This window comes from Adiantum capillus-veneris, chromosome 28, assembly GCF_014529385.1.
Source record: "Adiantum capillus-veneris isolate H3 chromosome 28, ASM1452938v2, whole genome shotgun sequence".
Taxonomy (NCBI): Eukaryota; Viridiplantae; Streptophyta; class Polypodiopsida; order Polypodiales; family Pteridaceae; genus Adiantum; species Adiantum capillus-veneris.
The window spans coordinates 91,983,451-92,011,403 of NC_140958.1; the positions used below are offsets into that span (position 1 = coordinate 91,983,451).

At 44.1% G+C, this 27,953-nt stretch overlaps 1 protein-coding gene across 1 annotated transcript; it reads right to left on the reverse strand.

The window, feature by feature from the left end:
• Positions 1 to 4,630: 4,630 nt before the first annotated feature.
• Positions 4,631 to 27,953, reverse strand: LOC147420881 (uncharacterized). Its single transcript, XM_086504196.1, has 6 exons — positions 27,447 to 27,953; positions 6,734 to 6,864; positions 6,480 to 6,587; positions 6,248 to 6,404; positions 5,697 to 5,989; positions 4,631 to 4,954 (listed from the first exon to the last, which is right to left on the reverse strand). Exons 2-6 carry the CDS (start codon positions 6,841 to 6,843, stop codon positions 4,711 to 4,713), a joined length of 912 nt encoding a protein of 303 aa, XP_086360322.1. The 5' UTR covers positions 6,844 to 6,864; positions 27,447 to 27,953; the 3' UTR covers positions 4,631 to 4,710.

Genomic DNA, 27,953 nt, shown 5'->3' on the forward strand with positions numbered 1-27,953 from the left:
TTCGAAAGAATCACGTATACTTGCACCTTGAAGGCATGTAGCATTGGGCAAAAGAATTTAGCATCATGTTTGGCACTGCCTTGGTCGACATGTATGCTAAATGTGGTGCGCTTCATAAAGCATAAAAAGTGCTTGAGGAGATTTTGCACGGGATGTCATCTCTAGGAATGCAATGATTGTGGGATATGCCCAACTTTGACAGGGTACACACAATCTTCATGGCTTCTCCACGGTCTTGTGATGCAAAGGAATACAAGTTACAAAATTATAAGGAGGCCCCTGCAACAAGCGCCAACCCAGGGGGTTTGCCAAATGATGATTCAGGGGTTGATGTACAAAGACAACCATAAACATAGAGATGCATACACACATGCAACTTTTTCACCAATTTTCCATTGGCTTGCTCTATCAATAACCTTTGTTCTCATTTGTCTCTCTCTTCTATGACTAAAAGTGACTCGAGAAGACACGAGAAAGGGAAGGGATTGATAGCTCTCCATCGATACACTTGGCACACACAAATTGAGAACCAAAAGGAAATCCGCCATAATTGTTGACGCCATGAGTAGAACCCTTAGCCTCCTCACTCCCACTCAACCGCCTAACCAACTCACCAATCAAAATTTATTGAAACTCATGCATTTATAGAGGACTAAAACTCTTGCCGGCCCCCCCGCTCCCTCCCCCCATCCCAAATTCTCCCAAAATAAAAAGGGACTCAATACTTTTTGCCATTCATTGTCCCCAAACATATGCACAAGTAATCGGAATCCATTGGACATATGTTTACTCACACTCATACACTCTCTCACACATTTGCTAGGAATAGAGATCCCATCAATATCTCAAATCTACCAAGGTTCACTAGGTGTGCACTAACACTCACTTTTTGTGACTTTATGTTCACACTAGTGTTTGTGAAAACTGGGGTTTAGAGTATTTCTACTGACTGAAATTGGAGAGTACGTGTACATTGCTTGAAGAAAATCGGCAAAAGTTAATAAGGTTTAGTGTAAGTAGGGCTTACCCAATTCTAAAAAACAAATTCACATAGAATCTAGAAGGATTCTCTCTCTCTCTCTCTCTCTACTCCAATTAGCTTGCGTGAGGCATCCCAACCCGAGGCATGTGTCTCTCTCTCTCTTTCACGAGAACACGGGCTATGTGTGTGTGCCGTGTGTCCACCTAGTGCAACAACAATAGCGAGCACGGCTTTGTAGAGGGCTGCAAAATTCAATGCTAAGCGGAATCGGGGGTTGAAGGGGCGAAGGCACTGAAACCAGAAAAAAATGAAGAGGAAGGGCGATCAAATGGGGCGAAGGCAAGGAAGGAACCGGAGACGAAGGCGACGACGAAGAGATGAACAAAAGCGGGGATGGAGATGGGGACGATGCAAGAGGCAAGCTTCTTTTTTATTTAAATAGGCTAGTCAAATCCCTTCCAACTTCAGCGACGTCCATGAGTCGCTTGGTTACGGGAGCTCTTGATCTATTCACTCTAAACCTTTTACCTTAAAAGTTGGTCTAGAAATGTCTAGAAATGTTTTTGGCAAGCTCATTTGCTGTCTAGGGTTGGAGGTTGGAGCATTTTGCGAGTGCGTATGGTTGCCTCCTTTTCGAACCCTGAGCAGCAAAATTGCGATTGGGTTGAGTCCTGGGGGCCTACATCATCTCTTCCGTCTCTTCGGCTACCATCATCTCTGCGGCGCTAGCTTTCATCAGAGCTGGCGTCCGAGTAGCCAGTGACGCACACCTCTCTCTCTCTCTCTCTCTCTCTCTCTCTCTCTCACACACACACACTCACACACACACACCGTGAAGGGAGTTAACTGGGTTCTATATTCCTCCAAGGTCATTTTGCTTTCCATTGTTGAGATCAAGACTCGTCTGTTCAGATTTTTCATTAATCAATGCTACTTCCCTGCTACCTGTTGTCTTGCTCAAAAGTTGGTGCTTACTCTGAGCAATCTTTTGTGTCTCACCATGTCTTTCAATGGAACTGGTTTGGAGATATTGTGTACTAAAACGGCTTAAGGCAGATAGCTCTAGCACAACGTGCCGGCCGGCAGCTTTGTGGCCACGATTTGATGCTGGGGAATCTTCCCTTACTGGCTGACAATATTGAGCACAACGTCTCCGGCTGTTGGTCGGCTAGCAAGTGGAAGAGCAAAGCGATGCGTTGATTGGATGGTAGGAAGCTGTCGCAGCTGCTGGGGGAGGTGGGGCGTGCACAAGAAGTTTTAGAAAAATTCTCACAATAATTCCCACATTGTGACTTACTCAACATCATGAGTTTCTGTGAGGGAGGACCGCATACCTAGCTAGGTACGATTGGGGGCAGGGGACCGCCGGCCAGGTGGGGGGGCCGGAGGTCCCTTTCCCCCAATCATACCTAGCTAGGTATGTGGTGCCTCTCGAGCCAAAACTCATGATGTTATGCATGGCACGAAAAACACTGAAAAGGACTGTTTTCCTACATGAATATATTTCTAAATCTTCTTGTGGTGGTTATAACAGCCACCCAGCCACTTGCCGGCCAAAAAAGACATGGGACACGTTCGCTCTCGCCCTTGTAGGATTCGTTTTGGTTGATTGGTCGCTCTCGTTGTGCTCGTGCTAAGAGCCATAACAAAGCTTTTCGTCAACATGCAATTAGTTTATTTTTGAACTTACATATGTCCTTCCAATCTCACCATCTGCTTGTGGATGATAATATGTACTATGCTAAGCTTGATCTCAAGTCTAGCAAAAACAGGTATGCAAAAGTGTCTATTAAATTTTCTATCTCGATTAGATACAATGTCAAGTAGGCAAACCATGAAGTCAGTATATATACTCGACGAATAATTATATCACTTAACAAGTTTTTACATCAGAAGTGGTAGGAATAAACCTAGCCACCTCCTCTGTGTTTTATAGTAATCCAAAGATAAAATCCATAGATATACTTTTCCAATTCCTTGCAGATGTCTGGGGTGGAGAAGACCTTTGATAACATGCCTATGGATGTCCTAAGTATAAAACGTGTCACAGTTAAAGGACAACCTTAGTTATATAATATGCACCCTTCATTCTAAAAGTTAAGCAAAGATGGACAAAACTTTTAGTTTGTGAAATTTGAGCTTCCAAGATACTAGGATGAGAGCGCAAAAGTTTTCTCCACTTAGCACTTCTAAGACCATGATTTTATTTACTTAAGTAGATTGTTTTTATGTAACAAGTCATTGTATCTCAGAAATGTTGAGATGATGTATTATGGATTTTGAAACATAGAGCGATGGTTTTTTAATCAAAGCCATAGAATCATACAAGGAGAGTCATCTTTTTGGTTCCTTGAAGTCTCTCTGTCACGTGTATATGCATCTAACAACACAAAAGTTAGGAAAATTTGCACTCTTCTCTTGGATTAGGCTGCTCGACAGTAGAAGCTAGCTTGGCTTCAACACCAATGTTACATGAAGCCATGCACAATCCATGCATATAAAATTTGTAAATTTCTTGCCTTTGAGAAGGTGGTCTCGTGATTTAGGCCGCTCCATGGAAGAAGCTAGCTTGGCTTCAGCACCAATGTTAGCATGTTGGCTTCTTTCCAAAAATATCTTTAGCACAGTGAGCTGGTTTAATTCATGAATGTATCGGTATTGATTAAGTTCAGTGGTGTGCGCTAGTTGGGATGACACAATTTCAAGAGACTCTTTACTTTTGTAAAGCTGAAATGTCCAGCAAAAGTGGCTTGCTTATCACTAAAACTCTAAAAAGGATGGGTAAAGTGGACTTCCACTTACACTACTTTGTTTTAACTATTTTTAAGAAATTGCATGAAAAACATGTCCAACAACAATGGCAACATTGTGATGAAATCTACTTGTGCTGTTCGCCAAATCTGGTGCTTTCTTATATTCTTCACCAAACATGTCGCTAAATTACAAAAATAAGCCTGTATTTTTTTGATGTTTTATCATCATAAGGGAAAACTGCAAATATGCCTTCCAAAGGGAAGGGTACTATTTCCAAAAACGCCTATATTTTGACAAAATAGAGAGCCCTTCAAATCCTAACACTGCAAAAAACAAATTTTACGTTTTGATTCAACATGTGTAGTAATCAATCAAGCTCATGGCCCCCTTAAATGTGCAAAATAGTCTGCATTTTTTTGCTTTTTATCTTAACATAAAATACTATAGCAATGTTGGCATTACTTGGTTGAATTGACTCTGCTTGCAAAGACGTATGCAAGCATTCTTAATGGTGTATAAAGTGGTTTTTTCAAGGTGCTACAGATAATCAGCATCTGTTGACTTTTTCAAAGTTTACAATGGGTGTCATGATTGTCCTCAATGCAATTTTTGAAGTCTATAAAGATTGTGAGAAGAAGAAGAGAATTTTAACATCGTAGGAAACTATCCCAAGACACCTTAAAGATCTATCCGACGAGGAGAGTTGAACTCAAGACATGTTATTCAAGAGGGAAATGGCATAACCAATCTACCATACTTGGGAGAGAGAGAGAGAGAGAGGATCCTATCTTCATTAGTAGCATTAAAACTCATTTAACATAGAAAATTGTAAAATTTAAAGCTAAACTCTGCATTGACAATTTTTTGTGAAAATGAGGAACCTTGACTATTGTAGGCAATGCAAATCCCCACTGTATTAACAGAGGCCATATTTCTATATATTGAATTGTGCTATGCTAAGTACCAAGAAACCCTTAATGAGCAAGGAAGACCATGTTTGCTGATGGCGAAATATATTTCCACCATATTCTTGTGATGTCTTTCTCAAAGTTGGTTGGCTTAGTCTGATGCCATGGTTTGTGCTCCTTGTCGAAGTGCACCAGTTTGGCCTCATTTGCGTCGGCATATGTCAAAGGCCTTCTTACATTCCATAAAGCATCCAGTTGTTTACACTTCTTGTAGAGTGCCAGTTGAAACGGGAGCTCCAAATGACCATTGCTGAATGAAAACATTAAATTCATTAGGAAGGGAGCATATAAAGTATACATGCTGAACAAAATCTGGAGCAATTGACAAATTCAATATATAAAAAAGTAAAAATAACTAAAGTACCCTTGTAATTTGTGGAAATTCCCAAGATACCCCTCAAATTACAGACTTTTTTCTGCACATTCAATAAATAAGGAATGGGAAAAATTATCTAATAACCCTTATATTCTGTGGAAATTCCTAAAATACCCCTCAACTTTATGATTTTTCAAAATACTCGTGTATCAATATAGATGGATCGCTCTAATTTTCACATAGTTTATTCTTTTTAATAACACACTTCTTTAAGTGCTTTAAGACAAAAATTCTCACCAATTAGCTGACAAATAGTGGCATTTGTGTCCACACTAGATGAATCGCACTATCCTGTGAGCCCACGATCCCATCAAAAACCCCTCACTCTTATCATCTCCTATTACAGGAGAACCAATTGTCCTATAAAAAGCTACCAAGTAAAAGGGTATTTTGGGAATTTCAGTAAAATTTATGGGCATTTGGGAAATTTTGCAAACATGAATCTTTTACGATTTGAGGGTATTTTTGAAATTTCCACAAAGAGAGGGGTATTTTGCGAATTTTAGTAAAATTTAAGGGCATTTTGAGAACAAACATGAGGGATATTTAGGACAAACATGAAGAGTATTTCCACAAAAACAACAGGCACTTTGGCAATTTTCCCATTGATAAATACCTGTATAAACTCTCAGCAGTTCTGTGATACATAGCTATCCACCACTGCACAGCTTCTGTTACATTCTCCTCTCTCCATGCTTTTTGATCAATAACCAAGGTACTTTTATCAAATAGGCATGTTTTTGGCTCATACGGCTGGGCTGGCAATGCTGGCTTTTCATTTCTTGATAACACCCTTGCTGCCTCTAATAACTCCATTGAGAAAAAAGTCTCTAATTGCTGACTGCAATCTTCAACTCCGGCCACTGGGTCACTTTCCATTTCCAGCTGAATTATCTCTTCAATGTCTCCCTAGAAAATGCAAGGAAAGCAAAATCAACTCTTAAAGATCTCCTCTCCCTTTTTTGTTCCTTTTGTTGCAGTTAACAACATAACCTAATAGAACTTAAAAAGTGCTGAACAATTGCTTCGGCTTTCTACTACATCTATAGAGTCGTTGAAAGTGCTCAGCATTCCTATCTGTCCAAATTTCGTCAATCTTTCAAATATCATCAATAAGTCCTAAGCAGATTTCTTGAAAAACAAGGCTAATTCAAACAAAGGTGATACCTGCAGCACTGCATCCAACTCCAAGTACACAAATCGGTCAAAACTAGGAAACATTTTTGGAAGGTAGAATGGCATTACATCCAATCGCTTGAAGTTTCTTTCAGATGCACTCTCAGCTGGCAATAAACTTTTCATTTTCTCAATGATATATCCATCCCTGCAGCCACAATTTTTCGATTGAGATACTTGACAGGCTGATAAAGTTCCTTGAATGCTTCTGTTAAGTACACACCTAAAAATCGTGACCGGCACATTCTCTAATACAGCCTGCAGTTTAAGACACTCCGACTCTGGAATGCTTGAGGGAAGGATGACAACAAAATGTAGCTTCTCTGGCTCCCTGCCAAAACTTGATGATGAGAAAGAAAGAAGATGTGCACCCTGTACTAAAATTTCACCATCTTCAGGGATCATCATCATATGATAATCATGTGGACTTCATAGATGAGTGTGACATATCCTCACAAGCATGGGAGATCAACTCACTTTGTGTTCGAAATAGTGGAATTCAGTAGAACGAATACAGGGCGCAGACCTTCATCCTTTGACACGACAATAATCAAAGCTCTTTCATCTTTTTCAGTCGTAAACCCCATCTCGCCAATCACTGACGAAGTCTGCAAAAGAAAATTTGTCAAATCAGTACCTACTAGCAAACAACTACACAGACTAGAAAGCCGGTCTCAAACAATCTAACCACAATTGTTCAATACTCTACACAGCCCTTGGTCCTCTCCCATCATTGAAGACCCCATTGCTAAGTTGTTTGTAGTCTCTATGGAAATTCTCTCAGACATTGTACTCAAAGAACTGTGTTGGCATTCAAGCATGCCTCTTTACACGACCTATCATTAAGTGACAATTTGCATGCTGCAGAGGGGGTCTAAGCGCAACAGATGATAGTATACTTAACAGCACTAATGTCAAGCGCAACAGATGATAGTATACTTAACAAGAGCATGTTCTGTACGAACACAATCCCTGTTAGCCAGAGAATGTATGGTCTGTTTCAGACCTCAAAACCGGATCGTGATGTGAGTCGTGACTTCTTGCTTGAGTTTTCCACCAACATGTACTATCCACAATTGCCACGACAGATTTTTAAGATGCACCCGAGGTGCATGTAGCTAGCTTAATTTCATGGATCCACATTGCCATCAGAGCATAGGAGTGCTTTGGATTGCGTGCAAGAATATAGTGTACACTTTTTGACATGTGTATCTTCTTTTCCTCCTCTTTACATCCTTTGTTTTCTCTTTCAACTTATACTTACAATCAAGGACAACTGCTTTATTTTAGAGGGTCGGTTTTTAGAATGGGGTTTTTTATGTGTAGGTCAAAGATGCAATTGGGCATTGCGTCCATGTGCCCGTCCACAAATAATCTCTCTAGAAAGGTGTCCATGCCAATTCTGAGTCAAATCTAGAATCCTCCAATGCCGCACACTCTCTCTCTCTAGATTCTTTCTCCTCTTTAGAGTGCCTGATTTTCTCTCTCTGCAACTATTGTCTCCCTTGGCAGATTCACTTCAAAAATTGCTCAATTTTCTCTCTCTAGAAATTTTGGCAGAACCTCACTCTCCGGAACACTAGGAATTTTTCTGTTTAGGATTCTCTGCAGCGTTTCCTTTGTTTTTCCCAAAAAAGCACTTGGTGATTGTGTTTCCTTAAAAAACATTTGATTTTGCTTTTGCCTTAAACCATAAGTGTATGCGTGGGCTACCGAAAAAGCACGAGGCTTGTGAGAGGGCACATATATAAGAGTTCTTAGAGGAGGTATTTCACAAAGAACTACAGGTGCAGTGTGGAAGACAAAGCATTGAGACGCAAACTAAATTCAAAATTTATACCGACATATTTCAATCAAATATCCAATCAGGGGCACTTTAATGGCAATTCAAGGCCACCAATTTTTCTATCAGGAGCATTCTAGCATTCTACTCCACCTTTTCCTCCTCCCTTCATCCTCTTGTTCGGTTCAATTTATTTCAAGTTGTGCAATGCTGATTATTGATCATTGCTTGTTGGGGTAAAGGCAGTATGTCTCACATCGGGGCCAAACACAATGTCCGGCCACCTACTTATCTCATACCTTTTTCATTGTAAATATATATAAATAAGCGGATCCTCTTAGTTGAGAGATTGGCTTCACCCATCTCTATCTGCTATCTCCTTCACCGCACCACGCACGCACCGCGCACACTCCCGCACCACGATCCTTTTAGCTGGTATCAGGGCAACATGACAGGGGAACAATACGGCCAACATGGCTTCGACAACATCATCCTCTTCGCGGTGACTTATTCGTACACATATCAATTGGTTCGTTCTCTTGCGTCAAAAGAGGCTTGATACTTGTAGAACCAAGGCATGCCCAATAGAGCATCACATCCTCCCAAATCCATAATATAGAATCTGTAAATGTCTGAACTTATAACTTATAGTCGAAATGATCAAATCAAGAGTGTCGATGATGTGTAGGTTCCATTAGCCATTTGTGCTTCAAATTGTGTCCCCTTGGCCTATTCTTCAACACCTAATCTTGCACCTAATGCTGGGAAGATAAAATTTGCATAGAGCCTAAGTGGAAGAGGATAAGGGCATCAGGAATCTTGATCTTTTCCCATAGCTTTACATGGTTCATCGGATGCATTGATAGTAGGAAAACCTATCAGGTCAAAAATCAATCCAATAAAAGGTCGGGACTTCTTATTTCTTCTACTTTCATACGTGGAAGGTCTTTTGTTATTGGGGTTTTCGGGGCAATCCCAAGCAATATGGTTGTGATGGCCACATTCGCAACACCTTCCTTTTGATCGGTATTGTGCCATCTCTTCAAGAGTCAACCATCAAGAAGATGTGTCGGTCACTGTGCTAGTTCGTCTTTGTGGGGGATTATGGCGGAGGATCGAAGATTTGGGTTTCTCTTATGAGGAGCGGTAATGTCAGTGACAACACCAGTTCTTTCTTCATAATGTGATATCCTACTCATGCAATCTGTACACATATAACAAGAGCTCCCAAAATCATTAATTTTAGATACACTGAAATTTTATGTAGAACCCTAATTTTCTAAACTTGTCGGAATCAAAAGTCATGTGCGTCAGTGCGTAGAGCTTGTCAAGAGGATCAACTTTTCCTTCTGTCGCATATCCAAATTCTCAACCGTTGAAGAGAATTTTAGACATCTTTGCAACACAAAAAAGCGTCAAAAAGCATGTTTATAGAGCTTTTTAGGGGAAAAACGAACTCCTTTCCTCATTTTCTCTTCGTTTTTTCTTCATCCCACTCCATAGCTCCTATCTATAGGTTGACGTACGATCGGTTTTCTCTTGAAACAGAGAAAAATATAGATAATTCTTGCTGAATCTCTTTGTTCTTTGTCCATGTCGAAAGGATCGTGCTCTAGTTTACAGAGGGCAAGGATGCAAGATGGGCTCTTTATGGCTTATGCACCTTAAGACACAGCAATGAAGATGGGAGCGCCCCCTATGCCCGATGGACTAAGGGTGGGAGCGGCTAGAAAGTCCGCGGCAGGGACACGAAGATTCTTTGGTAGAAAATTTCTGAAAATTTTTGGAAGCGTCATCATGCTCTATTTGCTCTTTGATAGGACCGGTATGCTTTCAAAAAACCACACGCCTGAAGCTCTGATGCCACTATAATCATTTCCGGCGAGGGATCGGACGGAAGCACAAACATAACTGCAAACTACACACTTGGCAACACTTTTAGTACTTCAAAACGACTAGAAAAGAAAGAAAAGACACAGCGCGACAGACTTTCAAGCCAAAACGGGTTGGCCCCGAAGATTGGCGCCCCTTTTGTTATTTCCTTATTATTGATTCGCAAAGGTACAACTCCCGAGGGTCTGACTCTCTCCACGACTATATAGGTCTAGTAGTCCAGGTCGGCCAAGCAGCCAACACCCACGACCCTGAATGTAACAAACTTGGACACTCCAAGTCAAGAATCAACCGCGACAACACCAAATAACCACTTCAAAACAATTCACAGATCACAATAGATTTGCACTGGCCCGGCGGAGTTCCGTGCCTAGAGATATTGACCCCAAAGACTGGCGCCCCTTTCGGTATTTCTTTTTATATTAATCAATCATCAAAGTACAAGAGAGCAGTTAGGGTTTCACTCTCAGACTCTGCGTCCAGATGCTCTGAGAAGTGAGGCCCTCACCACTAATTTAAAGGTTACAAGGGATGCCCAAAAGCAGAGCCCCAAAAGCTTTTAAAATCAAAAGCATCAGTTCTCTCTCTCTCTTAGAGAGTCTTTTCTCTTTTTTTTAATAAAAAAAAGCAAAAGCAAAATTCGCGTCGCTCATCATTTTCCATTTTTTTTATATATATATTTTTTTAATAATCCGCCTCCGCGATTTCCGGAATTTAGGGTTTCTGGCAAAAATTAGGGTTTGCAAGAATTTTAGGGTTTCTGTTGTCCGCCACGTCATCACTTTGTGACATACCCCCCTCTTGAAAGCATTGTAATCGACCGCGATTACGCCTGCAAAACCGACAAAAGCCATAAACCGTCTTAGCAGACACTGACTGTTAGTACCTACGTACTAGGAACACACATCTAGCACATGTACAAAATCGACAGTCACATCACACGACATCACAGGACATCACATGACATTCAACATTCATTCGGATCTTAGACCATGATTTATCGGCAATGTAGCTAGCAATCACATCTAGGTCCAATCGGGACCTCATCGATGTCCGATTGACTAACCCCTATTGCAACCATGTCTATTCGAGATCAAGTAGACCAAAATGCTGCAGTCATTTCGTCTATCAGTTCCTGCACTCACAAGAAGTCAAGAACAAATCAGTATCATAATCAGGAATTCCATTTCATAAAGTCATCCAGCAGAATACTGTCAGCTCTCAGTATCCCTGAAGCTCAAAGAGACATCAGTGACTTTAGTATCAAAATCGAGGCATCTGTTGACAAAGGAGAGGAGTGACTCCCCTCTTGTGCATCCCACTGCACCAGATCTTCGGCCAAGCTGAGTTTCTGGGTTCCGTTTGGAGTAGACTATGCTAAACCAAAACATCGAGGTAAAGTTTCACAATCCGAGGAGTATCTGCTAGGTCCTCCTCCTCCATCCACTTCGCATCAAATGCAGGAAAGTTCTTGAACTTAACCAAGAACCGCCTTCGGACTTTACCTTTCTTCGTATCATTATGTACCAAAATCTGTTCAGGAACAAGGATCTCCTCGTTTTCTTCCACTTTGGGTTGCTCATCAAGCTCCCCATCATTAGGCACATCACCCTTAACAGGTTTCAAGAGACTCATATGCAATGCATTGTGAATCCTCCAAGTATCTGGCAGTTTCAATCGGAAGGAGACATCATTTATCTTGTCAGTAATCTGGAAAGGTCCGTAGTATCACATACTAAGCTTTGGAAAAAGCCTCTCCTTTCCCTGTTTCTTTCTTAGGCGTGCCTTCTCAAAAGTAAGAGCACCCAATCATCCTCCTTCAGTTTCCAGTCGCGACGATGGCGATCCGCTGCCTTTTTCTGTCGTTCTTGAGACTCCTGCAAAGTCTCGCGAACCTTGGCAAAAGCCGTATCCAAATCTCGCGAATATTCATCCGCTTCAAATTTCTAATCTTTCGTGCTCAAGAAGGATGGAACCTTCGCAGCAGTTTCAACAATCTCACATGGCATCTTCCCCGTCGAAGAGTGTATCGTGTTATTGTAGGCAAATTCCACCAAAGGTAAGTTCTTTTCCCATTGAGTCTTCTGATGCGAGATACAAGACTTCAATAAATCTAAAATCACTGAATTGGCAATCTCAGATTGCCCGTCAGTCTGCAAGTGGAACGATGACGAGAACTGCAACCGCGTGCCAATGTTCTCCCAAATTGCTTTCCAAAACAAACTCATAAATCTGGGGTCTCTGTCGGAGACAATCGTCTCAGGCGTGCCATGTAATCGAAAAATCATCGTGATCATTCTGTATTCTCGGGAGATTAAAAAAAAAATGAAATCCATTTCAATATTTTCCCAGGGGCAGGTGGGTATGGGTAAAGGTTGTAACAATCCCTGTGCCTTATGCCTGTCAAACTTGACCTTCTGGCATACCAAGCAACTACGCACAAACTCTTCCACATCCTTCTTCAGTCTCCGCCAAAAGAAATCTCTCTCTACCCCTTTCATGGTGGTAGCAATGCCGCGGTGACCCGTAAAAGGTGGACAGTGGCAATCAGTCATAACCTTTTCCCTCAACGGCTGTGTAACTCACAACATAGTCTTTTTCATCAAGTAGCCTTCCCGAAGGGTGTATCCAGCTACTGTCTCCCCATCCCGTATCCGTGTGAAAATATCTGCAAAACCTGTATCTGTGGCATACTGATCGACCATATCCTCGAAGCTCCTATGATGTATCGCGGAAATAGCCAGAACCAACGGTTTCCGAGACAAAGCATCTACCACCACATTCTTCTGTCCCTGCACATGGACAATCTAGAAGTGGAACTGTGACAAGATGTTCACCCACCGCATCTGCTTTTCCGAAAGCTACTTCTGTGACAAGAAGTAGCGCAAACTTTGATGGTCTGTAAAGACAGTAAAATCCGCTCCGAGTAGGTAATGCCGCCACTGAGTAAGAGCGTGGATAACCGCCAAAAGCTCTTTCCCATAGATCTGTGCTATCATCTCCGGCCTAGAGAACAAACGGCTCTCGTAAGCTATGACATGGCCATCTTGCATCAAGACCGCACCCAGACTACGACCACAAGCATCACAATATACTTCAAATGACTTCTGCAAGTCCGGCAAAGTCAAAATAGGTCCCGTAGTCAATTTCTCTTTCAATGTCTGAAAGGCAGTCACCTCTGTGGGTCCCCACGAAAAAGGTACTCCTTTCTGTGTCAAGGTATGCAAAGGGGAAGCAACCTCTGCAAACTTTCGTATGAACCGCCTGTAGTACGAACACAGTCCCAAGAAGCTTCTAACTTCATGGACATTCCTCAAATCGGGCCAATCACGGATAGTCTCTATCTTGGCCGGGTTCATTTGCACTCGTGCTGTTGACACAATGTGTCCCAAAAAGTGTATCTCTGGCAAGAAAAATTCACTTTTCTTTGCATTAATCACTAACTTGTGATCTCGTAATGCCTGAAAGACCTGAAGCAGATGATCTCTGTGTTCTGCCTCATTCTTGGAGAAAACAATGATGTCGTCAAATAAAGTGCCAACAAATAGCCTGTACTCTCGAAAAATCTTATCCATCATCCGGTTAAATGCCGCAAGAGCATTGGTTAAGCCAAAAGGCATCACCAAAAACTCAAATAACCCAAAAGTCGTCCGAAAAGCTGTCTTGTAGACGTCTCCCGGTGCTATTCTGATTTGATGATATCCACTCTTCAAGTCAATCCTGCTAAAACATGAGGATCCCTGTAACCTGTCGAGTATATCATCGATCCTAGGAATCAGAAATCTGTTCTTGATGGTGATTTTGTTGAGAGCTCTATAATCGATGCACATTCTCCAAGATCCGTCTTTCTTCAAAACCAACAATACTGGAGAGCAATACGGTGAAGTACTAGGCTGGACAAGACCCTTTTCCAAGAGGTCTTTCACTTGGTTCATAATCTCTTCATTCTGTGCTCGGCTCACACGGTAGGGTGGCCGATTGGTGACGTGCTTCCAGATATCAGATCAATGGTATGATCTTCAGGCCCTCTCAAAAGCAATCGGCATGAGCGTGGAGAAAAAAATCTTGGCGTTCTTTTCTTCAGGTCAAAACATATTCAACCTTTATCCATCATTCCGTTCTCCTGAAAGAATGAGTAAGAAAACTGAAGTTCATCAAGTACAATCTCTAAGCCCTTCATTTATCAAAGTCGCTTTCTCGGCCCGGTAGTCAACCACGGCGTAGTTCTTGTGGTACCAAGGGATCCTGAGTAGAACGTCACTCGCGTGCCCTGATCACCCCTGTCATTGCAATCAAAGTTTGCCAATGCTCGGTGTAATGGCAACATCCCATCCGGGTGCCAGTCGAACTACCTCCGCCTGTGGCGTCAGTCTGTCGGGCGTAGTTCCAAATCGAGCCGCCAATTCCAAGTGAAAAGAAGTTGGCCTTGGCTCCTTCAAAAGAGCTTCCTGATCCTTCACTTTGCCCCAAAAAAAAGCGGCAAAGTTTGTACTTTCATTCATTTGATTCGGTGCAAGTCCCACGCCATGTGTAACCAGTTCTACTTTTCTATCTGCCTTTTTTTTGCCACATTCCTCAGCTGCTCTCAAACTCTTAGGCCTGTCGTCGTCTTTATCATTCTGTTCTTTCTGTGCCTTTTCAGGGCACTCTGCGGAGATATGTCCATGTTCCCCGCATCCAAAGCACTTCCCCTCTCTGATGAAGCGAGCTCTCTCCTCAGGAGTAAGCTTGGGTCGTGTATCCTTTTTTTTCTCTAGGTTGCTCTTTTTCATTCTACTTTCATTCCCAGAAGTCTGTTCGGCTCGTTGTGTCATGGCCTTATCTGTGGGGTAGGTCAAACTGCCAGAGTGAATGGCAAAGCCCCGCTTCGCATGACTCATCAACTCCTGAATAGAAGCTGACTTCTGTTCCAAGCAGTGATCTCGGATCTCTGTAGGTAGACCCAAGGTAAACCGCTCAATCTGTTCTCTGAACGAGATCTTCTTGAATGAAGAGGCAGGTAGAAAAGAGCTCTAGAATCTTTCACAATAAGCATTGATTGTATCTTTCTTGGTCATCCGAAGATGGTTCCAAGCAGCTCGTACATCTCGTTCATATTCTTGCGTCAACCAAGAAGAAATAAAAAGCTTCTTAAATTTCAGCCATTTAACTGGTGCACTCTTGTTAAAAGAAGCGTGGACCACCAAGTACGAGCATTCCCCTTAAGGTGAGAGGTAGCTCTCTGAATCTCGGAGTGCTCTGAATAGCGTCCTCCCGCGAAAGCGATATCAAACTGCTGAATAAAAGACAAAGCCTTCGAAGCATCTGAGTATCCTGAAAAGTATCAAACTTGATCGAGTGGCCACCTTCCTTAAACTCTCGGACTTTCTTGCTTTTATCTTCGAGAAAGTCATACTGGTTGGCTTTGTGAAAATTCTTCTTGTTCGCATAAAACTTTCCGTCATCGGAATCTGAGCTGTCTGTAGACGAGTCCTCAGTAGAACTCTCAGTCTCTGGGCGAGATTTAGCCTTCTTTGCCTTTTCTTGCCCTTTCCAAAGCGTTGCTTCTTGCTTCGCTTTTTACCTTTTCTGTCTTCTTCGCTCGAATCCGAGGAGCTAGAAGAACTGTCAAAAGAAGAAGAAGAAGAACTGGGTAGGTCTTCAAACTTGACGCGCTTCTTCAATTTCTTTGCCTTGTCAAATGTCGACCGATGACCTAAATATCCCGGGAAGTCAGTGCCTTTCTTCTGCTTTTTGCTGTGCTTTTTGGCTTTCTTTTGCGTTTCAAAAAGCTGAGCAATCCATGCATCAACCACGTTGTCCAGTTCCTTCTCCGTATATTTCTTGGAGGCAGAAGGTTTCTTGAGAGCGGGTTTCGGGAGTGGTGTTGTGGTTCTCTGCCACTCCATCTGTACCTCTTTCAAAGAGGTCTGGTTCATATATTTTGCCATCTTCGGGTCCTTGGCAAAATTGAGCATCATCTTTGTTGTATCGCCAATCAATTGACGACGCTCCATCTCTCTTTGCTCCGCCTGAGTAGGCCGAGGCGGGCCATACTCTCTGTCTGAATCTTCGTTGTGATCCCAGCCCGCATCTCCAGATGCAGAGAGAGTCGACTGATCATTGCCTGAAGCCATAGGTGCCACGGAAAAAAAATTCGGGGATCGGATTTCCCGTAGAAGAGAAATTGGCCGTGCTCTGATACCACTGTAACAAACTTGGACACTCCAAGTCAAGAATCAACCGCGACAGCACCAAATAACCACTTCAAAACAATTCACAGATCACAATAGATTTGCACTCGCCCGGCGGAGTTCCGTGCCTAGAGATATTGGCCCCAAAGACTGGCGCCCCTTTCGGTATTTCTTTTTATATTAATCAATCATCAAAGTACAAGAGAGCGGTTAGGGTTTCACTCTCAAACTCTGCGTCCAGATGCTCTGAGAAGTGAGGCCCTCACCACTAATTTAAAGGTTACAAGGGATGCCCAAAAGCAGAGCCCCAAAAGCTTTTAAAATCAAAAGCATCAGTTCTCTCTCTCTCTTAGAGAGTCTTTTCTCTTTTTTTTTATAAAAAAAAGAAAAAGCAAAATTCGCGTCGCTCATCATTTTCAAAAAAAAAAAAAAAAAATTTTTAAAATAATCCGCCTCCGCGATTTGTGACACTGAATAAATGGAAAAAATAGGGGAAAGAGTGCAAAGATGCCTAAGTGTGAGTACGCGTGTGCGGGGGAGAGAGAGAGAGAGAGAGAGAGCAAACCACAAATGCTATGTGTAGGAAAGGGGGAGATCAACCTCCCATTGACTACCAGAGCAAGAGAACCTCAGTACAACAGAGGATGGCAGTGGGTACCCCCCTGGGATGTAGGGCAAAGCCTAGAAAAATCCACCATGAACCAACATAAATGATTTATGGAAATATATGAGGGTGCCCGGACAAAGGTGGGCGGTCGGGCAGCCGGACTAGGTACAACCTAGACTATGGGTGGCCAGCCCGGCGACATACTAGCCATCCAAGTATGCCCTAGACCTATGTGAAGCAACAGAGTGGTGTAAGCCTAGCACCCCCTCTCAGCACCGGATGCTGAACAAACCGCATGAAGCCGAAGATGTGAGGCAAATGATGAAGATGTCTGCCGCGATGTCCACTGAAGGACAATACTCCGGCGAACCTCGCGAGTATAGCAGCAGTCTGGGGTGTCCCAACCTTCGAGAGATCTCCATGGTAAAGTGTCGTCACAAGCACTGTAGCAAACTGCTATACTCCGCTAATACAGTGTGAAGGTACTGCGTGAAGGTCCCGAATTGAGTGTGAAAACAACTCCTTGTTGTAAAAGAAGAAGCAACAGACCTGCAAGTGTCCTGCCCAATAGGATCTGTAAGTCTGTAGTCAAACCGTCTGGAGAAAACGAAGAAGCCCAGGAACCGTCATGAGAACGGCCGGAAGCCTGTCAATGCATGAACCTGTAACCTAATGTGGTCAGGTGGCTAAGTTGTGTAAAACTCCAGGAAGGCCAGATGTAGCAATCTGCACCGTAAACGTCCTCCAAAACAAGGAAAGCCAAACTAAACAATCTGCACTGTAGAAGCTACTGTAAGCTGCAACAATCACAGACAGACCACCCGGACCACCACTGGATGGTGTCCTATCAGGAGAAAACGAAGAAGCCCAGGAACCGTCATGAGAACGGCCAGAAGCCTGTCAATGCATGAACCTGTAACCTAATGTGGTCAGGTGGCTAAGTTGTGTAAAACTCCAGGAAGGCCAGATGTAGCAATCTGCACCGTAAACGTCCTCCAAAACAAGGAAAGCCAAACTAAACAATCTGCACTGTAGAAGCTACTGTAAGCTGCAACAATCACAGACAGACCACCCGGACCACCACTGGATGGTGTCCTATCAGTAGGTAGGGTAATCCAAGATGAGGGGAAAGCCAGACTCAACAGTCTGCGCTGTGAAGGGCCTCTGAGAAGAGGTGTGGTCAGACCAAGCTGTCGGCACCTTGATCATCCTGTATGATTAGGGAAGCCAAACGAAGAAGTCTGCGCTGTGAAGATCCTCTGAGAAGAGAAAAGACTGTTTGCGCCGCCTTGCCTGTATCTCCTGCCTCCAATCCTCCGATATCAACCAAAACAGAATTCGCGTCAACAACGCCACCAAACCGCAACTCGGTGTGGCTCTCGATGTGAATGAGCTAGGAGTCTCCTACTGCCCAGTTCGGAGATAAGTTCGTTGTAAGGTTATCGAAGGTGAGTGTAAACAACTCTGAAGGTAGCAATCCAAATGATCAGGAGTGTAGAAGAGCAACTACACTACCATCCAAGCCAAGCTCCAGGTGACTCCGGATGTAGTCGCAAGATGCCTGATCTCCCGCATCTCACGGGTAAACTCTCCAAGAGCTTTCAAAGAACTGAAGTCCCACTCCAGTCTGTAGATCCAAGCAATGAATCTGTCCAAGAAGAGATCCAAGATCCTCTCCCTAAGTCCATGTAGATGCTCCGCTGTAAGCAAGTGATCCGACGTGTCGAGGTCAAGTAGTAAGTGTCTGCCACCCAAAATGGTGGTGTCTTCTCTGGAAATGTTGGAATCCCATATGCCATAAGCATGGCCATATCTCGTGTGAACTCCTCTGATGAGTGCACAGGTTTGTCCATAGCAAACCACAAGTCACCACCCCCTCTGTAGTGCGCAACCGTCGAATGATGGCTGGAATGAATGGATCTCCCAAGGATCGTACGCCTGTACATGATCAAGCCGATATCGAAGATACCGTGTACTACAGCAGTCATTGATATACCGCACGGACCACCACTAAATGGTGTCCTGGCAGGAGGTAACTTCATCCTTTGTAAAAAACGCAAGCCATGTGGCCGCTGTGCACCCAAAAACGCAACTGCGAGGTGATGAAAACGCTGCTGTCCAGCAATTTTCAGCGTGCTCGTACGCTCCCGGCAGGGTCCGGAGCAATGAGGGAGTCTGGGGAGGGTGGTGAATCACTGTCACTGCCCCTGATGGGCTGAAAACAGAGAAAACAGAAGGTATTGCTGGCTGAAATCTGTAGATCTGAAGAGGAATTTGACCGGCAATGCACCGGATGCAGGTTAATATATAAGCAAACCCAAGTTAACACTCAATGGTAGAAGAGGCAGCAGGAGCTCCCCGCTCAACATGCACCTTCTCTGCAAGAACCCATCAACCCTAGTGTTTGCAGATTCCCTCTCCAAGCCCTGGCGTTTTTGGACATCCTCAGAACTTCCCCATCCCTGGCGTTTGGCAGAGTTGCTTGATTGCCACAGATTGCCTGGCGTTTCCAGTTCCCATGATCGCCAACCTAACCTCAGCCATAGCGTTTTTGGATTTCATCAGCAGTACCAGTTTGATAGCGTTAGCAGATGCAGCAGCATTTTCATTTTCAGCCGTAAACGCAGCACTTGCAGCAGCGTTTTCAGCATGCAGGATTAGCAGCAGATTCAGCCCTAGATGGTTGCAGAAGAACCTCATTTTCAGCCCATAAAAACGCAGCCAAAACAGTCATTTTCAGCCACTGAAACAGCCCCGAAATTCAGCAGATAGAAGACCACAGATTTCAGCCCTAAAGTCGTCGTCATCATCCCCGTCGTCGTCACTAGCATAGTCACAGGTTGCATCAGTCCATTGCATCCGCATTGTACCACTTTGTGCAATCAAAGTAGACCACTCTCGCCGAAGAGTGTGGGGCCTTCGAAGGAGGGTTTTACAACGTTTCTCGTGTCGTATCTCTCTTCTCTCTCTATCTCTCGGTCTCATACACTTGCACGCACAGTGTCCATTCACTTTGTTTGTGATCATAGCACTTTCCATTAAGAATGGAAGGCTCTCCCTTTCCTAAGAACTAAAAGGAACCTTGAGCACAGTTCGGAGCACTCATCTTGAGCAAAGCGCAAACAATCATTCCGCTGCACCTAACATTGGTACCAGAGCTTTGGCAGTGTTCTGTATCACTCAAGGGAAGAACCACAAGAATCACAAGAATATTTTTTGCTTGTTGCGGTCGCACGAACCCAAGTTCGCTTGGGTGTGTCGATTCCTAATCGTGTTTTGTTGAAGAGTGACAAGAATCCCAAGAAAGAAGGGCTTGTCCAGCCTCTCCTTGTGTCTCTTTTCACTCATTGAGAGCGGACCGTGCACTTAGCGGTCGGCCAATCGACGTGAGGTGGAAAAAAGCAACCTTGGAGTGAGCGCAAGGCCGCCAAGGGGTGCGCCCGCGGAAAAGAGTAGAACTCGGGTGAAGAGAAGATCCTTCTCAAACGCGGTTTGCAAGCGAAAGAACACCTCAAGAACCAAGACCCCCAAGAACCCAAGTTCCTCGTGGACTTAAGAACCCAAGACCACAAGAACCCACGACTTCAGAATGATCATCGCTCCAAACGGAATAGATACTTCGCTTGGAGGTGATGAGCATGAGAGAGGCGAAGAAGAATTTTCCCCACCAGGAGCTTTTTGCGACCTTCCCCCTTTCCCTTCTACGTCAAGGATTGCGCTAACTCCTACGAAGGAGTGGGACCAAGAAAGAGAAGCAGAAAGAAAGGTCTACGAAGAAGACATGGCAACCATAGAACGTAAGTACGACTTGCAAGAAAAAGAAAGTCAAGCAAGATTTGATCGCGAGAACAAAGCAATAGTGCAAGAGATGTTGCAACTCTTTTCTCAAATGCAAGCACAGATTCAACAGGATCGGGAAAAGGAGACTCTCTCAGTCTCTTCTTCTCCAAAGCATGAAACACAAGATTTGCATGATTGTGTGAAGCATGATGATGATTTGAATGAAAATAATTTGCATGATGATTTGGATGACAAAGATAAGCATGATGATTTGCATGATCAAGATGTGATTTCTTACGAGCATGATGATTTGCATGATCAAGATGTGATTTCTCACAAGCATGATGAGTTGCATGAAGATGATGTGATTGTTCACAAGGATGATGTGTTAGTGGATGTTTTTTTTAGCGAAGCTAACCTCGTTGTAGATTCAATCAATCACGAAGAACTGATCTTGGCTTTCGAGTCGAGGTCCAAAGAACCCCCACAAGACGATTCGATCGTTCAGGAAGAAGCGATCTTGGCTCTCGAGCCTAGGTCCAAAGAACCCTCACAGGAAGTATTATGTGTTCGCATGATTGATACGCACGCATTGTTCAAATGTTTCATTCATGATCGTTTCCTGTATTTTAGTCAGTGTCTCTATGTGATCCCTTTTACTAGGCATGACATATTGTACATTGAGCACGTTTCACTCATGAATGAGCACGAATATATGCGGATTCTTCATGAAAAGCTGAAAAGTATGTATTCAAGGAATTCACATTCCATGTCTCTTCCTTGGCACGACACATTCGTAAAAAGAGCACATGAAAGTATGAGCACCAAGCGTGGGCATTTCCGTTGTGAATTGCCACAGTTGATTGCTTTAGATCAAAAGACAAAGATTCGATCTCATTGTTTGCATGTATTTGATGAACGGGTGTTCACTCCGTCTCTATGTTCATCTACATTGCATACATAGTCTTTAGCAAAGACAAGATTTTTTCCAGTCACTTTACATGGAATGGGTATGTTCATGGTTTTGTGGTGGAAATGGTTTCATGAATTTTCAGCCATCATTTCCATGAATTTTCAGCCATGGAATTCTTGAAGAAGAAAGAAGCATGACTCTCGACAACGTTGAAGCATCGAAGGAGCCACAAAAGACTGTGTCACTTTCGGCACGGCCCAAAGAAGCAAGCATTGCAGACCTTTAGGAAGTTCAAGTACCGCACGACCCACACATCAGAGTGGGCCGACGAAGAGTCCCTTCCAGGATTCCAGATGCTATTGGCGATCTCCCTTGACGCCATACAATTCGGTACCAGTACCTCACTTTGAAAAGGAGGGGATGTCACGTGACACATCCAACCCTATGTGTCCGTGGACAAGCTACAGCATGATCAGGGTTCAATCAGTCCAGTCGGTCTAGATTAGAAGTGATCTGGCACTTTTGTGAGTCTATTCGTAGACCGTGCATGCCCAGTCACTTAGTATAGATGCATATCTTCTGGTTGCACACAGCATGATCATCAGTATTCCCTTCAGAATCCATCAGGTTCAGTTAGGGGATTTTTCCGGTGCATTTAGCCTATTTTCCCTATTTTTGACATTTTTCACTTATTAATTTAAGTGACTTCCCAACAAAAGTAGACAGGGCAATTTTGCTAAGTTAATATGTAAGCAAACCCAAGTTAGCACTCAATGGCAGAAGAGGCTCCCCGCTCAACAGGCGCCTTCTCAGCAAGAACCCGTCAACCCTAGCGTTTGCAGATTCCCTCTCCAAGCCCTTGCGTTTTTGGACATCCTCAGAACTTCCCCATCCCTGGCGTTTCCAGATCCCATGATTGCCAGCCTAACCTCAGCCATAGCGTTTTTGGATTTCATCAGCAGTACCAGTTTGATAGCGTTAGCAGATGCAGCAGCGTTTTCATTTTCAGCAGTAAACGCAGCACTTGCAGCAGCGTTTTCAGCATGCAAGATTAGCAGCAGATTCAGCCCTAGATGGTTGCAGAAGAACCTCATTTTCAGCCCGTAAAAACGCAGCCAAAACAGTCATTTTCAGCCACCGAAACAGCCCCGAAATTCAGCAAATAGAAGACCACAGATTTCAGCCCTAAAGTCATCGTCATAATCCCCGTCGTCGTCACCGGCATAGTCACAAGTTGCATCAATCCATTGCATCCGCATTGTACCACTTTGTGCAATCAAAGTAGACCACTCTCGCTGACGAGAGTGGGGCCTTCGGAGGAGGGTTTTACAACGTCTCTGGTGTCGTATCTCTCTTCTCTCTCTATCTCTCAGTCTCATACACTTGCACCCACAGTGTCCATTCACTTTGTTTGTGATCATAGCACTTTCCATTAAGAACGGAAGGCTCTCCCTTCCCTAAGAACTAAAAGGAACCTTGAGCACAGTTCGGAGCACTCATCTTGAGCAAAGCGCAAACAATCATTCCGCTGCACCTAAAATCCATAGCTCCGGTGTCAAAGAAGATAAAGGCTTTCAAGCCGTTGACTTTTTCATAAGCTTTGCATAATTCATTAGAACTCTCGAGGTGTATACCATAAATATCGGATACTAGTCCAATAGCAAGTCTAGCTCTCTTAGCCGGAGGTGGCCCCAAGGATCTGTCTGACGTGGAAGCAGAAGGTTGCTCTGAGGACGTCGAGGCTCGCTCAGGACATGTATTGAACATATGCCCTGTTTGGAAACATTCGAAGCATAGGCCTTCTTGTAACAAGGCATCTCGTTGACGGTGTGTCAGACGAGGCCGTTGAGGCTGGTTTTCACGGGATTTTCGAGAATTTGTTCGTTGTTGCTGGGAGTTCTAGTTAATGGCAAGAGTTTCTTCCGTGGTAAACTCCAACTTTCCTTTCATCATTTTGTAGCCGACCGCGGCATGGTCCATAATCTCTTGCATGGTTGAAACTTGCTTGGACAAACAATATTCTTGCAATGGTGATGGTAATCCAATGGTGTAGCGCTCGCACTGGTCCTCCAAGGGAATGAACTTAAAGAAGGACATCGGAAGGTAGATGTCGAGAAACCTTTGGTTATAGTTCTCCATGGTCTCAATGGCAAGCATTTTCAAGTTGCCCCATTCTGACCTAATTTGGACTTCGAACATAGAAGTCATGTAACTACGTGCAGAAACTGCCTTGAAAGCTTGCCAGGTCCTTGGAGCATGCGGTTGTGTCGCGATTGAGCTCCACCATTGCATACCATTATCTTTAAGAGATCCCGCTGGTCGAGAAATCTTGGATTCTTCTCTATAGTTCCCCAAAGCATAGATGTTGTCGAATTGATGTACAAACTGTAATGCTTTCTAACGATCTTTCACCTCGGAAAAAGTAAAAAAATTTGACTGTCGTGCCACCATCCTTGAAGTCTTTCGGTTAGTTAGACGCGTATCCCATGTACGGATAATAAGGGTATCCATATGGGCTCCGACCATTGTAGCCTGGTGGCGGTGGTGGTGGGGGCAATGGCGGTTGCACTGGATCAAGGTAAGATGGCTGCACCATAATCCTGAAGACTCCCCCGATCGCACAGACGGCTGGGAAGGTTGCCGGTTGGAAGCCCTCGTACTTTCTGGTGCCAAAGGAGGAGGTACCACCTGAGGCATTAGAGGGGGTAACATGTAATTCAAAAATTGTTGAAAACTTTGCAGCATCGGAAGGTTCTGCTGAGGATGCCATGAAAGAATGTCATGAAGCTCGTCGAGAAGAAATTGCAAATATTATGTTGAATTTATGAACGCCATGACAGAACGATGAAGATGGGAGCACATCTGATGCTCAATGAAGGATGTGAGTGACTAATAATTAGTCCGGGGTTGGACCCGAAGATACTTCCAATAGTCTCTAGTTTGCTTTGTCTGCTCTTTTGTAGGACCGTTATGCTTTTAGCAAAGCACACGCCTGATGCTTTGATACCACTGTCACAAGACGGGCACCAAGTGCCGATAGAAAAGAACAAACTGAACAGACTTTTAACACTTCAATAACAACTGAACTGAAAAAGAGAGAGCACACGCGACACGGAGTGGCGAAATTCCACCCCAGAGAGTATTGGCCCAAACCTTGGCACCCCTTTCGGTATTTCTTTATATTGCATCAACACAATACAAGCCGGTACTCCACGCTCATATTTATAGGCCCTTGGCCATTAAAAGCAGTTTACATGAAAAGCCTTAAAACTCAAAAGCATCTCGTCCAAAAGCTGCCAACGTGATTTACGAAAATCCGTACAACTGCCATGTCAGCAACGCAAATCACGAAAATCCGTACAAGCTGCCACGTCAGCATGCCAACACGAAATCCGTACAATCTGCCACGTTAGCAGACCAGCATGAATTGCGAAAATCTGTTGCTTCTGCTTCTTCACTTAGGGTTTAAGCCCCTTGGCCAGGATCTGGAAGTCGGCTCCGTTCTTCAGTGGCTTGACACGTCAAGAATTTGTGACATACCAACTCTTAAGTGCTCCACCCTCGACGAAAGAGTCGGAAATCTACACCTCCAGTCATATACTGCATGCCAGAATCTCCAATCTGCTAGGATCTCTCCTCAGGAGGGGGGAAGCATAAGAAGTAGTACCCATAGTATCAAGTACCCTCAATACCCGCAATAGCACTCATAGCACAAGCGTTTTTCAAGCCTCTACATCAGCGTTTTCAAGCCTTCACACCAACGTTTTCAACCTTCAGCCAGCAATCAGCCCATCAACATTTTTTTGCACGTAACCTCACAATATCAAGCATCCCTAGCAAGTACCCATCAGCATCCTAGCAATGCCAAGCGTCTACATCTAGTTTCTGTCAGCATCTCAACATTAGATCATTGTACCAGCATTTTGTGCAAGTAATAAAGCAAGTACTTGCTCTAGCAACAGAGCAAGGGGGCCCTTGAGGGTGGTTGGGACCTGACATGCCTTGTCGTCTCTCTCTCTCTCTCTCTCTCTCTCTCTCTCTCTCTCTCTCTCTCTCTCTCTCTCTCTCTCTCTCTCTCTCTCTCTCTCTCTCTCTCTCTCTCTCACCGTGTCCAATTCAGTTTCACTTTTCAAGTGAAGTAACTTAACCTTGTGTTTGTACAGATTACTAGATCCGAGCTAAATCCTTAAACACTTCCGTTGCACCTGACACTGCTACACATCCTGAAGCCTCCATCCGGTTTCCCTCGATGAAGAGAGGTCAGGGTAATCAAGGATAAAGATGGGAAAGTCGTAGACGAGGGTCCAATGCCTCCACATACCCGAATCTGCCACAAACTTGGAGAAAACGAGGAAAACAACAAGCTTCATCTCTCTCAATCATGTCCAAAATTGCATTGGATCAGCCAAATCCGAGCATCCAAGGTGGTCGTATCACCATAGGACTCTAATACCATGTCAAAGGTGGCCCGTAATCCGGTGGACACCTCGACTCTAATCTAGAACACCTGCAATGCCAAACACATAAACAAGACACACCTGTGGAGAAGAGAGATCACTGAGGTAAAGAGAGATGGGACATCTAAGAATGAGAGAGAGAGAGAGAGAGAGGAGATTTGAGAAAGGCTCTCCATGCTCATAACAATCTACTCATACAAGTGACCAAGGGTGGTCCAAAATAGGTATTCCCTACGCGAGCAAATATCAGTAATACAAATCTCCTTCAAGGGGGGGGCGGGGGAGGGGATGGGGGCGGGGTGGATCAGCCGAATCGAGGATAAGCCCAGATTCACATTTGAAAAAAAAGTGCTAGGTATAGACTCGTGGTAGTCATCCACAAGATAATCTAATCATCAGCTCCATCATGCATAGTATTGACTATATACTACAACATTCCCACTAATGCTGTCAATGCCCGATAGTGGGTGTAGAACAAGGTACCAATATAAGCTCCCGGACACGGACACCACACCCACAAAAGCACACATCTAGTGTGTAATCTAGGATAGGGCAAGGTGGTCCACATCCCGCGTCAAATGGATCAATAGGTTGGGAGATAATGAGCTCACATTACCCTAAAATTATGTGTGCACATTGCATAATTGCAAAAACCCATATAAAAGCAGCCCCTCCTACTTTTATATCATTTTATTATTCACTCCTTATCAGATTTTCCCTACAGGACGTATGCAACATTCTCTCTCACAGTCTTCTCTTTTCTTGCAAACTGGAAAAACCTTCTTATCACCCAATTGGTTATCCCAGCTCCCTCTTTAGTAAGAGGTATTGAGCTCCAGACTCGTTGGATACATATTTGAAGTCTCTTGGTATTGTTCCTACAACGTTAATAAACTATTTTCTTCTTCTTCTCTACCTCCCTTGCACCCCTTTTGTCCGCTTTCCACACACATACACCTAGGACCCTGAAGACTACAAAGACTCCAAATAGGACCCTGGCCTACTTTTACACACTCCAAAAGCACTTGTCCAAAAACAAACCGCATAAAATCTGGGTACCTCAAAAGCGGGCAGCAATGTCACATGCACAAGCACAGCCAGAAAGCCATGATTGTTGTCAACAACTATCTCCGATTAATCGACACTAGCTTTGCTTTTCACATGCAATCTCCACTTGGCTGATGTTTTGTGCTGATTTTTGCTCATACACTGCTTTAGTGTGCTAGCAAGCCTGACGGAGTAGTGATTTTTGTGTCATGCCGATTGAAGGTCGGCTTTTCCAATGGTTTACCACCTCCAACAAATTGGTTGTCTTCTATATACTCAATGTGAGAGTCATAGCACCACTCCTCTACTCATATGATGGTTGGCCAATGGTATTCCCCCATCCATAATCATACCCTTAGCACACAAGCCAGTCCAACAAGCCATGCATTCCGAACACCAGCTTCTCTTTCTCACTCTCTTTCACACATTCGTGAGGGATGTATCAAAAATGATGTATCTAGTTTGTCCTAAGGGCCGACTTTGGCCACTAAAGGACGTCTCTCTCTCTCTCTCTCTCTCTCTCTCAGAGGTCATTACCGTTTCATATGTGGGAGCATGGGACGGTGAATAGGAATCCAACGGCGGAGAGGATCCCCAGCATGGCGGAAGTGGGTGGCAGGGAGGATGACCAAGGGAGAGGAGAGCCAGGAGGGCAAGAGCTGGCACGAACGGCCAAGGAGTGGGGGGAGGGTCGACGACTGCTGTCGAAACCGACTGATGCTGTGAAATAGAAGAGCGCTTCCGCACCCCCTCACACCTCTTTTCTGATGATACCCTTCTTCAGCTCTCTCTCTCTCTCTCTCGCTCGCTCGCGTATAAGTAGGCCGGCCCACGGCCTGCTGCATGGTGGCGATGGGATCTTGAATGGGAAATTCAAACAAGTGAAAAATGGCTCGATTCGTGCCCCACCAGGCAACCTCTAAGAGCTGAGTCGCACAGAGTGCGAGTGGAGGGAGGCATTTTGCATGAACCAGGTCGCACTTAGGGACAAAAGGGGGAGGGAGGACACAAGAGGCTCTGAGGATGAAGGAGCCGAAGCCTCCG